The 15,481-nt window shown below is 39.8% G+C and overlaps 1 protein-coding gene across 19 annotated transcripts in view; it reads right to left on the reverse strand.

The window, feature by feature from the left end:
* The window catches only part of ABLIM2 (actin binding LIM protein family member 2), a 313,210-nt gene that overhangs the window by 203,128 nt on the left and 94,601 nt on the right, over positions 1–15,481 (reverse strand). For all 19 annotated transcript variants that reach the window (XM_036763471.1, XM_036763486.1, XM_036763488.1 and 16 more), the window contains exon 2: positions 1,159–1,302. In XM_036763471.1, coding sequence (XP_036619366.1) covers positions 1,159–1,302 — 144 coding nt within the window. The remainder of the gene's footprint in view (positions 1–1,158; positions 1,303–15,481) is intronic.

Consider the following 15,481-nt stretch of genomic DNA (forward strand, 5'->3'; position numbering starts at 1 on the left):
TACCTCTTATTCCTATGATTTATAAGATCTGTAACAAATGTCCATCTTGTCTCCATTGGAAGATCTTCAGTTCAAGAGAATTCACTGCAGCCTTAGGTAATCCATTCCACTTTGGGGCAGCTCTAAATGTGGGCAAGTTCATCCTAATATGGAGTCAAAAACTACTTCTCATTAGTTTCTATTACTTCTACTGATGCTACCTAGGGCCAAGAAAAGCAAGTCTGATGCCATTTCTCCATGAGAGATCTTCAAATACTTGAATATAGTTACTGTGTTTCCCCTAAATCTTCTCCTTTCTAAACATCCTTAGGTTATTTAGAACTGGTCATCCTACAGTATTTCTAGTCTTTCCTCATTCTGGCATCCCTTCTATGGACATGTTCTAGTTTGTCAATATCCTTCATGAGACAGAACCTAGTGGTGTGGCTTTTGCTCTTACTCTGGACACTATGCATCCTGTGGACATTAATGCATTCTTTGATAGTTCAGGTGTCTGGCTCCCACATCGCACTACTGACTTACACAGAGCTTGTAGTCCACTAATATGTGCACATTTTTACATGAATCATTCTCAAGCTATATTTTATCTATGCCAAACTTACAAAATTGTGCTTTTTTGAAAAATCCAGTTAAGACTTTAAATTTATCTGTATTAAATTTCTTGTTTAGATTTGCCTTATTGGTCTAGCTTGCCAAGATCTTTTTGGATCCTGAGTCTGTTGCCTAACACACTCCTCTCTCAGTGTTGAATGGGAGCAAAATGTCACATTTCCCAACCTGTACCTCAAAAGGAAACACCTCTACAACCAAAAGGCAATATAGCATGATGGCAATTCTCAGAGTATAACTGTTGTGCCTAGGGACACTGAGTCCCTCACTATTAGGACAGGAGGAAGAAGAGTAGGCTAGGAATCAGGAGACCTGTGCTCAAGACCCATGCTAATGGGTTCTAGTTGGTGACCCTGAATGAATTACTTCTCATCTGTAAAATGAGAGGGTTCAACAAAAGTTCCCTTCCAGCCACCAAAATCTATGACTAGAGATGTGGTTTTGGAAACAGAGTTGGAATGAAGAATGAAGGAAGATGAGAAAAAGTGCTTGGTACAGTGCCTAGCACACATTAGATATTTAATAAATGTTGATTGATTGAAAGCTTACCTTTGCAAACAAAGCACTTTATATGAAAATACTTGTTCTGGACTCGCAAAACTTCTCCTTTGCACACATTCCCACAGGTGTTACACAAAATTGCAGTACTTGATGGCTTCTCCAGGTGGCTGTGGACAGCCTGTTGTTGAGATACTGTTAAAAGAAAGAACAGGCTTTAAGGATGGTAGTTTCACTTACAAAGGTAGATGGTCACCAAACAAAGAAGACATCCATTCAACATATAACAGAAACGGAAACAATGGGGTAAAGAAGATATTTTTATTTTGAAAACTTGTAATAATTATACTATTATTATTAATAATAACATTCTACTAAAATACTATTCTGATGGCTCATTGGAACATAAGGGTGACCCAGGTTCTTGAATGCTATGCTAGCAGAACCCAAGTTCTGACAGGTCCTACTGAGTTGGAAGGACTTTGAATCAGAGCAGGCACACACTGTGTTTGCGTCACATGAGAACCTGGCTGGCTAAATTCAGAGAGGCTCATGGTTTATGTTCCAACAAGAGTCCAGGTGAACGTAACAGTAAAAATGATAGTACGCAACACACAGCATATGCTTCTGTGAGTGCAATCCCTTATGGTGGAAAGTGTACTGCTCTTAGAATTGGAGTTCAAGACCCTGCTCTGACAGTTTTTAATTGTGTGACCCTAGACAAGCCATTAACATCTCTGTGCTTTAATTTCCTCATTTGAAATTAGAGGGAGCCGGCTGGGTGGTTCATTGGATAGAGCACTAGACTTGGAAGTCAAAAAGACCTGATTTCAAATTCTGCCTCAGACATTTACTTGGTGTATGACCCTGGGAAAGCCACTTAACCTCTGCCTGCCTCAGTTTCCTTATCTATAAATTGGGGATAATAACAGAATTTCCCTCATAGGGTTATTGTGAGGACATAAAATGAGATAACTTATGTAAATTGCTTTTAAAATCTTAAAGTACTATATGATAATTACTACTATTATTTATTATTATTATCTAAAAAGTGAGTTACATAATACTTACATGACCTACCTAATAGGATTACTGTGAGGAAAGCTCTTTAAAAATTTTCATGCACTACAAAAACTGGATTTATTACCATTATTCGCAATACCCTCAGAAAGTCTGTTTAAATATCTGTATCAAATATCATTGGCCAGGGCCTCAGTAATAAAGCCTTGCCCTTTAGAAATAGTTGTTGAAACCATGATATCTATAATCTAATTACATAATCTGTGAGATTGAAGGCAATTGACCTATTGACTACACTAAGCTATGTAGTTAGACAGATAACCCACAGAGTTGGTCTATCTTGGATAGACACTAAGATGGATGGCCAACAAACTGGGTCCCGGATTGCATAAGAGGAGGAGAACGTGCTTGGTGACGTTTGGGAGATTGCTTCCAATGGCGCTAGAGCACTAAAAGTTGTGGACGCCATGATCACTGAAGAATGGAAGTTATACATAACTCAACAGAAATGGAAAGATGTATGGTGGATGTGAGTGAGTTGCAACTCATGTCTAACCAAGAGCTTCCCAAAAGAAGCATCCTAAAAGCATAAAGCAACTAAGAGTGAGTGAACAAATATACCTCATGATTCTACCAGTTGCCATGCTATTAGAAAGTTAAGAGGACTCATAGAAGGTCCCCAGCACATTGGGTGGGTCCCTCTGGAAGAATTTGTTGGCAAACACAGGCAAGACCAAGAGGACAGAATGCAGTCTGCATCACCATGTGAGTATCCACATTGATGAGATCATAAATTCCTTGAAGTATGGGAGAAAAAAATAAGGAGACAGAGAATTTGCAATGCTTGAATATAAAATCTATACCTTCAAATGATGGAAAGGAGTCTTGGTCATTAGAGCAAACATGATCCTGACTCATTGTGCAATACTGGTCCACAGAATGGTTCCAATCATGGCAAATGTCAAGTACGACTTTGTTTCTATATTCATGTTTTAAGTTAAATCATGGATTTTGTGTTGAGTGTGTAGATTTCAAAGATGGTCTCTGCTCAACTGTCAGGAATTATTTAAAGAGTTATAAGCTTTCCTCCCTCTATGATTGGGGACACATAGCTAAGACAATTCTTCTAAATGTTGGAATTCAGCTAGAAATGACTTGTGAATGAAACTTCAAGCAAATAGCTGTTTGGTCAACTTTAATGTCACTGTGATTTTTAAATATGCCTCAAGACTTTGTCAGTATTTACGCCGTTGAAATTGTACTTTGCTTTGGGGAAAAAAAAGACTAAGTTCTTTCTCTTTTCAGATAAAAATTAATTTGCATATTACTTAATACGTAAGTGAGTTAAAATCTTACTGCCATCTTGTGATTTAAAATAGAAATTGCAACAATTTGCATGCTTATATTATTGATGTTCCTATGTAATTTAGGGTCAGGGTGCTAGAGAAAACTTTAAGATAATATGTATAAGGCTAAAATTCAAAGAGACCTTCATGTCATAGTTGCGAGGATCTTACAACATCGCTGACCAAGAGCTTTGACGACAAATAGTAGCATTTGAATGGATCTTAAAACGTAGGATATTTGAGTTAGGGGATTTTTAAATATGCATAATGTTAAAGCTAGAAGGGCCCTTAAATATCATTTAAGCCAACCACCCCATTTCTGAGAAATGGAAACAAAGGTCCCACTAGAGACTCGTTTATTCAACTGCATTCCTCCCTATGATTATTGTGAGGCCTTAACTGGGTGTATAAGACCATCCTACCTCAGGAAGCTAAATTATAACATGCCACTCATCGTCATTTCCTGGGGTTGCTGACCTGTAAGAAAAGTAAAGGCATGTGAAAAGAGCAGAGTTGCATATTTTAAATCCCGGATGGATCATATTCTGTTCGATGATGAGTGGGGCCTCTTCTAAATGGGGTGTATGTGGCTATGAGCAACTAATTTCCATGAAGGCTGGAAATAGGCCATGTTCCTGTTTATCTGAGCAGGAAGTAGAATTCACTTTTGTCAGCTTTGCCGTCTGAAAGCCCTCCAGAGGAGAAATAGGCTTTCTGCAAACGAGACTAGGTTGAAAGTGATTCTTGGGTATTCAAAGTGGCATTGCAGCTTAGCAATATTGGCGAAGGAGGAAGGGGAGGATAAACACTGACGTGATTTGTTGCACGACAGCTCAGCATCAAATATATTGGCTCTGCTCCTCCATGGTTTAAACAGTGATGGAACAGATGGAAAAGGGTTGAAACAGGGTGTTCAATACTGATGCAGAAAAGTCTTTGGCTTCCAAAGCAGCCCTGCCAGAGAGTGGTAGCAGCAACTGGGGAAAATGTATTTCTTTGTTTAAAAAACTGAATGCAAAATAACAAAATGCGCCCTGGGCCAAACTAGGGAAGACACAAAGTTTCTCCTCCGTGTGCCTGCCCACCCCACCCAAATGACCTCTCCTTTGTGCTCCGTTGAGTGCCGCCACTTCCCCAGACAGAGCTATAACTAGAACAATGTTGGCACTTGGGGTAAGCAGCAAAAAAAGAAGGAAAAAGTGCCCTCAGATTAAGTTTGAAATTTATGATGTGAAAATAGTGCAAGAATTAATGAAGCCACATTCAGTTGAGGAGGAGGGGAATGAATTACTGTCTCAGGTGCCACCTCATTCAGGAAAGCTTTCCTAAATCCCAGTTGTTAGTACTGTCTTCTTCTTGAAGCTACTTTGTATTTAATGGTAGCAATAACAGCTAGCATTTATGTAGCATTTTAAGGATGGTAGTGCTATAATCATCCCCATTTTGGCAGAAGAGGAAACTGAGTCTGGGATCTTTAATGATCTGCTCAGGGTCACACAGCTAGTAAGTGTCAGAGACAGGATTCCAACTCAGGTCTCCACTGAACCACATAGCCTATGAACATGTTGTTTCTCCTCCCCCTCCTCCCTAGCAAACTACAAGGTCCTTGAAGGGAGGGACCAGTTTTACTTTTGTCTTATATCCCCCTCATCTGGCACAAATGCTTAAAAAACGCTGAATTGAATTTAGTTCTAGATTCTGAAGCAGTCCTTTGCTTAAATATTTGGCTTCTCAAAATTCTTGTGCCTGTGGCAGAATCCCAAATGTCCCCATTGTACTCAGGGCTTTGTCCCCAGACTCCCAGAGTGCATGCTGGAAAGATCACTAGACTTGGACTCAAGGTGTGAGGCTGAGTCCTAGCCCTGCTGTTTATTGACTATATGACTCTGCACAAATCAGATTATATCTCTGGTCCTCAGGTCCTTCATCTGTAAAAGAATAACAATTTTATATATGTGTGTATGTATGTATGTGTATATGTATGCATGCATGCATATACATGTATATTTATATATGTTACATATACAATACACACATATGTACTTACATACATGTACATATATACATACAAACCTACATACATACGTACATGCATGCATGCATGCATACATACATATGCATGTAGTGCTTTTGATTCACAAAGTACTTTCTTCACAGTAAGCCTGTGAGATAGCAAATACAAGTCTAAGTCTAACTAACTTCATTTTACGGACAAGGACCAGAGCCTTCCTGCAATGCTCACTATGGTGTAGATGTGGTCCTCAACAGTTAATCCAGCAAAGTCTGCCAGGCCATACAAAGATAGAGGGTCCAGTGAAGGACTTGTATGTGTGAGGACATAGAACCTAGCTAAGATAAAAAAAGTTCAAGCCAATCTTGACCACGGGCTGATGAATTGCCTGATCAAAGCAACCATTAAATACCATCTACCAAGTCAGAAAGGAGTTGTGATCTGCATCAGTGGAGTACCCACACCAAGGAAATTCCAGATTCTGAGACTGAAGAAAAAATTCACCGATGAAGTTGTAGAGTCATATTACTAGTAAGTGGCAATATCTATAATCAAACCCAGGTATTCAGGTTCTAAATTCAGGGTTCTTCCCACCATGCCCTTCCCAGAGGATTGTGTTGACTATATGAAATAATGTATGTGGAAGTGTTTAATGATAAAGTGCTATAGGAATGTACATCATTCTAATTACACTGGGTCTGTGTATGATACACATTTGTGGGTAAGGAGGAAAGTAAGCAGGGATTTAGCATGAGGCCGTGGGCATATCATAGGCCTCACATCCTAGTCCTGCCAGAATAATCTTGAAATCTAAGCTCTACTGTTGAAAAGTACAACAGAAAACATCTAGTCTGACCCTTTGATTTTTAACAATTTGCATTATATATAATGCTTTAAGATTTATAAAGTGCTTCTTCTTTATCCACCATAATAACCCAGTGATGTGGGTAGGCATAATCGAGTTGAAAGAACACTGAATTTAGAGTCAAAGGACCTGGGTTTGAATTTTAGCTCTGCTGCTTACTGTCTGTGTGTTTGAGTAATCAATCAACAAAAGTCACTTCTGCCTAAGCTTGTTTCAGTTTTCCCCATTCAGCTCTAAATCCTGTGACCTCAGATGTCTGATTAAATACAAAGGGACCATTTGCACTAATTCTCCCTAATGCACGAGTGCCTCAAGTGTGTTAAGTTCTACTGTGTTTTGTTTATATCACCATATTAGTTGTTGAGTATATTGAGGTAGAGAAATTACGGGCAAGAACACTCTAAAAACTTGGATTTTTTTTCTTAGGATGCACTTCCATTTTATGAGAGATGGAGCCATCCCAGAAGGATCCCCACTTTCTGGGCTCCAGTTTCTGCATCTCTAAAACAAGTGGTATGATCTAGGTGATTTCCAAGATCCTCCCCTGGTTTTACCATTTTGTACTCTAAGGTCTTTTCCATTTCTTACAATTCTATATTCTAGAATCTCTTGCAGCTCTGTCCTGTTATTTTATGCCATTTTGTTTTTCTCAGCCTTGGTTTCCTCTCCTGGTAGACGAGGGCATTGAACTAGAAAATCCCTAAAGTTATGTTTGGCTATAATATTCTGTAATTCTATGATCTGCAAGGAAGTGACAGCCAACATTACAGTAAAGCAGAAAGAGAGAATCTTTGTGCTGACAAGGCTGATCTGAGTCAGCAGGGGTATATATCAAATAAGAAGGTCATTCCCATTGAAAACTAAACAGCCAGCAACCAGTAGTGTCAATGACCATATTCATTGATAAAGGAATCTAAGAGAAATCCATAGAAATTCTCCCAGAAGTTCTTCTCAAAGTTAAAAAAAAGAATTGGATAGTGTTGTTTTACATCTTTGCTCTAAATGATTATTCTTCATGATTTAATATCCTTGATTTTGCTTAGTGTGTTACATCTTTGCTCTAAATGATTATTCTTCATGATTTAATATCCTTGATTTTGCTTAGGTTTTTATAAATACTTTATATTGTATTTAAAAGTACCAGTAATTTAGATCCTGATTTTTATGTTCTCTGGGTTTAGTTTCTTCCAGTGTTTGGTTAGCAGAGAACTCAAGGGCAATATCATCAAGAATATGCTATCATCTCAGACTTGGTGAGGGTGACCTGAGGTTTGGGTTTTATAAAGTCTGATTGAGAATAAAAAAAAAAGAAAAGTGATGGGCAGAGGTAGGACCAAGGGCAGCTTCTTGTGCAGCAACTTTCAGGAAGATACTTTTAAATATTAATTTTAAGATGTGTATTTTTAATGCCAGAAAATCCCACTCTCTGCAGCTTGGATTTATTTGGTAACCAGTCATGGCACATTTCTATTTTGTTAAGTCTTGAAATCTAGGATAAGTATCCCAGATTCCAAAAGAACTCTTTCTTTGTAAAAGCATTTATATGACAGATCAAAATTTATTTAGACATTCTATAATCAATGGCCATCTACTTTGTTTCCGGTTGTAATTGGGTGGGGAGGAGAATGTGGACTGGCCACCAATGGGGACTCAGTCCTTAGAGCACGCAGATAAACTTCCATGCCTGGTTATAGTCCAAAGGACTATATAGAAAAGCTTGGGGGAGCCTGATCCTAACTAAGAGTCTGGTACTGTGTGATAAGAAAGGGTTCCAACTGGCTGAAAAGCCAAAAGAACTGATAACCCAGGTGGTCCTGAACCAGGATTGAGTTCTCTTAACAAAAGGAATATTCTTCTCTAAGTCTTTCTTTTCCTCCCTGGTGGCAGGTGAGACAAGGATATGCCACAAAGGGAGGGGCAGCAAGCTGCATCCCTCCACCCAGCTGCCCCATGTTCCAGAGCACATGGCCTTCTGTTTCTTTTGTGCTTGTTACTCCTCTGTCCTATATGAATGATTATCTGGAAATGGAATTGTCCGGGTGAGAATCACGTGTATTCAGGAGAACCATCAGGAACACCAGAGATCATTAGCAAATGAAGTCAGAATAGCAAGGTAAACAGGAGGTGGTAGCAGAGGCCATTAGAGTAGGTGACTGATGACTGCGTAAAGTCCTGTGGATAAATGTGGAAAACTGATCACCCAAAGACAGTAGTGACTTCAAGGATTATGACTCTTGAAGAGAGAAGGACCAGCTATTCACTCTAGAAAGGTACAAATACTTGGAGCCCAGCTGAAAGTCTTGCCTTCAGGATGACTCCATGGAGAGAAAGATAGATTCCCAGGACCAAAAGTCTGTTTTCTACATGTGTATTGACTACTTTATCCTTTAAGTTTGCCATCATTCCAACTTAGACCTCTGTCTCCTTACCCCCAAGTGGAGACTGCCCACCTCCAACCACCCTCCCCCAACAGACAGCCATTTGCTTGATCAATCACATGTTGTTACATGGGGTGGGGGTGGGACAATAACAGATGGAAAGAGCTTTATAAACTGTGCAATGTCCTCCACATCATCTTAACAACTCACATTTCTGTAGCACTTTGACCTTCACAAAGGGTTATACTCATGACAGTGTTGTGTGGTAGTATAAGTATTAATTGTTTGCATCTGATGGTTGCACTGAGGCTAAGGAAAGCTGAGCAAACCTTCCCATAATAACAAACCTAGTAAGTGTCAATGAGGGGATAGGAATCTAATTCCAAACATACTTCTCTTTACATTTTATTAAAGTCTTCTCCAGGATAAACAGACTTAGTTCCTTCTACTCTTTCTCATATAACAGGCTTTGCCATTGTCCACGTATCTCACTGATTTCCTTCCTCTGGACACACTTTGGCTTGTCAATGATCCTCCTAAAATCTGGTAGTCAAAATTGGATACAACACACCAGATGAGGACTGACTATAGCAAAGGCTAATGGGATCACAACCAAATCCTTCTGGACATGAGACTTCCCCACCCAATTACAACTGGAAATGAAGAGAGTGGGTGGGTAAAGGAAGGGTAAAAGGAAAGGGTTGGACTAGAACCAAGGCTTCTTAAACTTGTGGTCTATGCCTTTTGTAAAAAAAATTTTGTTAAACTATATTTCAATATAATTGTTTTCCTTTGTGATCCCACATACTTAATTTGTGCATTTAAAAACATTGATCTGAAAAGGGGTCCATAGGTCTACAATCTAGCATATTACCATTACCATAAAGGACAAAACTTTAGACCAGTAACTTCATTTAGACTTTATCTGGCCCCAGTAACACCAAAGATTTCAGTATCCCAATGGTCTTTACTTCTCCCACTTCCACACATACACAGACATATAGGAACACGACTGTTTACAATTAAATCAACAACCATTGATTAAGCACTCGCTTAGTGGCAGGCACTAGAGATAAGAAGATAAAAGGCCAAAGTGTAGTAAAATAACTCCCAGGTTGCCTTAGCATAGATTGGCTGCAGTGGAGAAGGCAAGGGGAGCGAATCTGGATACCGAATGCTGTACTGTGAAGGGCAATGGTCAGACAATCTGGAGTCTAATATCACTTCTGCTACTTACTGCTCAGCTGATCTTGGGCAAGTCTTTTCTGCTCTCCGGGATTCAGTTTACCACATTCTCCTCCCTACCCAATTACAACTAGAAATGAAAGGATTGGATGGGTAAGTCAAGGGTAAAATGAAGGGGTTAGACTAGAACCAGGGGTTCTTAACTTGTGGTCTATGCATTTTTAAGAATTTGATAAACTATGTTTTAATTGTTTGCCTTTGTAATCCTACATAGTTAATTCACACATTTAAAAACTTTGGGCAGCTAGGTGGCACAGTGAGTAGAGCATCGGCTCTGGAGTAAAGAGGACCTGAGTTCAAATATGACCTCAGACACTTGACACATTTACTAGCTATGTGACCTTGGGCAAGTCACTTAACCCCAATTGCCTTGCCTTCCCCCCTCAAAAAGCAAAAAACAAACGTTAATCTGAAAAGGGGTCCATAGGTTTCACCAGACTTCTAAAGGTGTCCATGACTAAAATATGGTTAAGAATTGTTGAGCTAGCTGATCTCTAAAGCAGAGCTCTTCCAGCCCATGGTCCAGTAACTGGCAGAGAGCAGGAGCTTCACATTTGCTTGTTTGATTCCAGCCTCAGATCCTACGTATCACCCCCCAAACCATTCTATGTTCTAAGGCTCCCTCCCTGATCTAAATCCTATGTTTATAATGATGCATACCCATAACCACATGCAGCTGATTACTCACTATTCCGCTATCCTTGAGAATTTTTCCAGAAGTTTTGTTCCACTATTTCATTAAGTATCTTACTGAAATTGTACTTCCTGAACAGTTATTTCCTGGTTTTTTTTTCAGGACCTTTTGGGGAGAATGATAATCCATCTGTTTTTTCCCCAGGTGTCAGTTTATCACCATTTTCCAAAAAGTGGATCAGAACTATGATGAGTAACGTAACGAGACTGATTTCTTTTCCTGCTGAAACTAGAACTTTTTTTCCTCCAAAGGAGTGCTGCTCCCTTCAAAGTAGTCTCTTGGAGTAACTGTATAATCATAGTTCTATGCTGTCATCAGTGCTCAAAACTTCTGTGGGATTTTCTTCGGCCCTGCCGTCAGAGCTGAGGAGGCATCCTTTTAGGCCTCTTCAGTTGTGGCAAATCTTCATCGTGGGAGGGTGTACTTGATTTGAGAGACTAGGAAAAAAATCACTAAAAGCCAAGTCTGGTGAATAAGGTGAAGAACTGGCTGGAAGAATATTATTTTGGGGCAAAATGACACCATAAACTAATGAGGGTGGTTTTCTACTGTGGCTGTGAAACATTAAACAAAGACATTTCCCCAGAGAAGTTCCACATGTTTTTAGACCTTAAGGGAATGTGTAGTACTCTTATAGTCATATCTCACAAATTAAAGAATTCTCTCAATAATCCATGGTGAATTCCATATATGATTTGTTTGGGGTCTTTTATCAGCTTTCTTTTGATGTGATACTTTCCTTGAAATTTCCTTTATAAAACCAGTTCAGTCTTTCCCCAAATAAATACATAAATAAATACACACATACATACACACATGTATATATATATGTATATATAGGCATACGTATATAATAGTAGTTCTCAATTTTGCTTTATTACTAACAATTTATATCATTACAGTTAAATAATAAAAATATTTAAATAATTTGCTGTCATTTCTATGGGGCTTTACAAAACTCTTTTCTCACAATCATCAGTTAAGTAGGTAATGTCATTATTACTATTAGCATTTCACAGATGAGAAAACTGTAATGTAACCATTACACTTCCTACATTACGCTCTCCACAATTGCATTCTTGCACATATGTTTATCAATACCTCCTAGGGCTGAGGGCGATGTCCTTTTGTAATTAGGGCAGTCAAAATAATAGGATAATAGGATTTCTACGGGATTTTAAGGTTTGCAAAACACTTCTCTCACAACATTTTTGTGGGCTAGGTCATACAAGTATTGTCATCCCCCATTTTTCACATGAGGAAACTGAGGCTCAGAGATGTCAATTGACTTGCCAAAGGTCGCACAGTAAGTGACAGAACCAGGGTTTGACACAAAGTTTTCTGACTCTTAAGTCAGTATTCTTTTTACTAGGTCAATCTACCTCTCTAAATGAACTTTGTCGTTGAGTCATTTTTCAGTTGTGTTCAACTCACTGTGACCCCATTTGGAGTTTTCTTGGCAAAGATCCTGGAGTGGTTTGCCATTTCCTTCTCCAGCTCATTTTACAAATGAGAAACTGGGGAAAATAGGGTTAAGTGACCTGCCCAGAGTCACACAGCTAGTAAGTATCTGAGCAGGAGTGGCCTAACGTCCACAGAACCACATCTTGGATATTCATTTCCCAGTGGAATGGGTGATGTTAGAGAACTGGTGATAATTTTCTAAGTTTTGCCAAAAGCTTCCTTTCTCCTGCCCATCATCCCTTTGAGGTTTTTTTTAGGGGAGCCTTTGCTTTTTATAAGTCTCTGGCTCCTACACAGATGCATGCTGGTTGGCAGCTTCTTCCTTCTATGTCCTGAGTCATCAGTTCAGTCAGAAAAGGGGACTCAGCAGAGACAGCATACCACTATCTCCCCAAAATGGAATCAAGTTTCAAAATACTGAGCTGTTCATAGCTGACTTTGCCTCTACTTAATACAATCCAGGGGAATATTCACCTTTGAGTCAGGACGTATTCTGTTTTGCCATTTTAAAATTCAAACTTAAGAAACATTTATTAAGCACCTACTGTGTGCCATGCACTGGTCATTGGGACAGATACAAAGTTTACAGAAAATATGGTCACTGCCCTCATGAGGCTTCTAGCTTAGAAATGTACTATTTCTTCATTAGAGGTTATTCTGAAGCTCTATCTCTTTTCCCCTTGAGAATGCACTGTGACTGAGCTTGGAAAATAGAACCTCCATCAAGAGTCTAGTTTTTAATTTCTGGATCAGAAAGGAGGACACAAATGTCATGGCTGTCCTCGATAGACTGTGAGCTCTTCGCCATTGCCACTGCTCCAGGAGAGACTTTACAATCCCTCTTGTGGAGGAATTCCCGTTCAGTTAAGACCCAGACTAACTTTGTTGATAGGAATCGTCAATCCACGCACATAGACATGGCACTATAGATCGTGTTCTGAGAAGCATTAAGTTCAATATGTGTATTATTTTACTTACGTAACCTCTGAATTATCTTTCAACTCCTGCCGTATTTTATTCCATCTGCCCTATCACAGGCACAATCCCTTTTAGACTTCATGTACTATATATCCAGAAGGATTTGCCTTCCCCCAAACCTTGACTATCTGGACCTACTTTTCTGCATGTCTCCCCCATTAGAATTGGAGCAGGGCAAAGACTGTGATTTTGCCTTTCTTTGTAATTTCAGCATTTAGCATAGTGCTCCCCAAGTCAACAAGCGTTGTTGAATCAATTACTATGTGCCAAGTTTTGGGGATACAAATATAAGAAAAAATAAAGCCCTTTCCTGCCCTTAAGGAGACCACATTCTAATGAGGGAAGACATGATGGTGAAAGCCAGAGAATACAGGAAGGATGGTCTGGGCTCTTCTACAATGGAGATTTCAGAAGGAACTCACCAATGGGAAAAGGAGGCCCCAGGGTCTGAGGGAGAAGACAGTTGAGGCACGGTGGTGAAGTCTAGAGAATAATAAATATTTAAATACATGCTTGTTTATAATGATGATAAAAGCTCTGATTGACCCAAGGATGGAGTGGATACAAAAAAGAAGCAGCACTTGGATAAACTAGACAGAATCAATGAAAAAATTGGAGGGGAAAGGAAATCCTATGATGGTGAAGCTGGGATAGGAACTCTGGGACTAGTTTGATCTGTACACATCTGAGTTGTTCCTATTTCATGAGTAAAGTGGAACATATGAGAGCTCCTATCATGGTAGAAGATGGAGTGTTGTAGGGCTAGTCCCAGAGTCAGAAGACTTTGGTTTGAGTATTGGCTCTGATACTTCCTGGTTGTGTGACACTAGACAAGTTGCTGCATTCTACTGGGAAGTGGATGGAGCACACAGTTTGAAGTCAGAAAGACTTGAGTTCCAATCTAGCCTCAGACATTTACTAGCTGTGTGACTTTGGGCAAGTCACTTAACCTCTGTTTGTTTCAGTTCCTTCATCTGTAATGAGGATAATGATAGCACTTACCTAAACGAGGTAATAATCAGAAAGCAGTTAGCACAGTTCCTGGCACATTGTAAGTGCCAGACATACCTATCTTTTAGGGCCCTTGTGGGGCTCCAATGAGATGATGTTTGTAAAGGGCTTTGCAAACCTCAAAATGCTTTCTAAAGGCAAGTCACGATAAGAAACATTATGGTGCTGTTGTAAGGATCCAGAGAGATAATAGATGCTCCCCCACCCAGAAACGATTATTGTAAAAGAATTATCCACATTATTTCATAAGGTTCCCAATATTCAATGTCTCCTACTGTTTGTTAGAATAAGGTGAAGGGCAGGAGGAAGAGATTGAAAGGAAACAGAATGACGGTCCTGGGTCATATTCCTACATCTAATGCCACCCCTCTGTTACTATTCCTTCTCTTCCCACTGGAGCAATAAATAGAGTCCATAGAGACATAAAAAGGAACTAGCCCCATTCCTGGCTTATTTCGGAGGGGGTCTTAGCCTAGGTTTCCTTCCCCTACTTTTAGCATCCATTCATGAACCTTTGATTCTGTTAATGCTCTGTTTTTAGGACACATCCTCTGTTTCAGAATCAGTCCAATCTCCCTCCCCCATGCTGAATGTGATGGCTCAGAAAGCAATGCCAAATTACTCAAGTAAACTAAACGTTTCCTCCCTAACCTACTTTAAGGATCATGCTGCTAATTATAATGATGACCCTGGGAAGTCACTCTCCCTTCAGGAGGTGGGAGCCTCAAAATCATCCCATAAACGGAGGCAGCATGATGTCATAGAAAGGAATCAGAGACGAGGAGCCTGGGTGTTAGTGCTAGATCTACTACTTAATACCTGTGTGACCTTGGGCCAAGTGGCTCGCCTCAATGGGCTGCAATTTCTTCATCTATACGAGGCTGAAAGGGGTTAGATAAGACCCCTTCCACCTCAAAGTCCCATAATTCTCAGGCACATATAGAAATCACTACGACACAGGGGAGAACATAAGAAGAATGAGAGATCTGCACAACATAATCTAAAAAATGAGAGGAGGAAGGGGTCACTTTCAGTTCTAGGGGAAGGCATCATGGAGGAGGCGGCATCTGATTTCGAAGATTATAGGAAATGGGACATTACTGCACCATAAGAAATGAAGAGAGGCACATGGCCAAGTGGGTAAATAAAGAGCTAACCCCAGAGTCAGGAGACCTGGCTTCAAATCTAGTCTCTGACATATATCATGGCTACATGACTCTGGGTAGGTCACTTAAACTTCCCAGTGATCCAGACAAATCCCTCGGACTGTGTTATTGCAGAGAGGGTACTGCTGATCTGCATTGGAAGGTGCAATAAGTCACTAGGAGCTCCCTATGCAGAAGAAATCACAGGTCCATCCCC

The sequence above is a fragment of the Trichosurus vulpecula genome, chromosome 6, assembly GCF_011100635.1.
Source record: "Trichosurus vulpecula isolate mTriVul1 chromosome 6, mTriVul1.pri, whole genome shotgun sequence".
Taxonomy (NCBI): Eukaryota; Metazoa; Chordata; class Mammalia; order Diprotodontia; family Phalangeridae; genus Trichosurus; species Trichosurus vulpecula.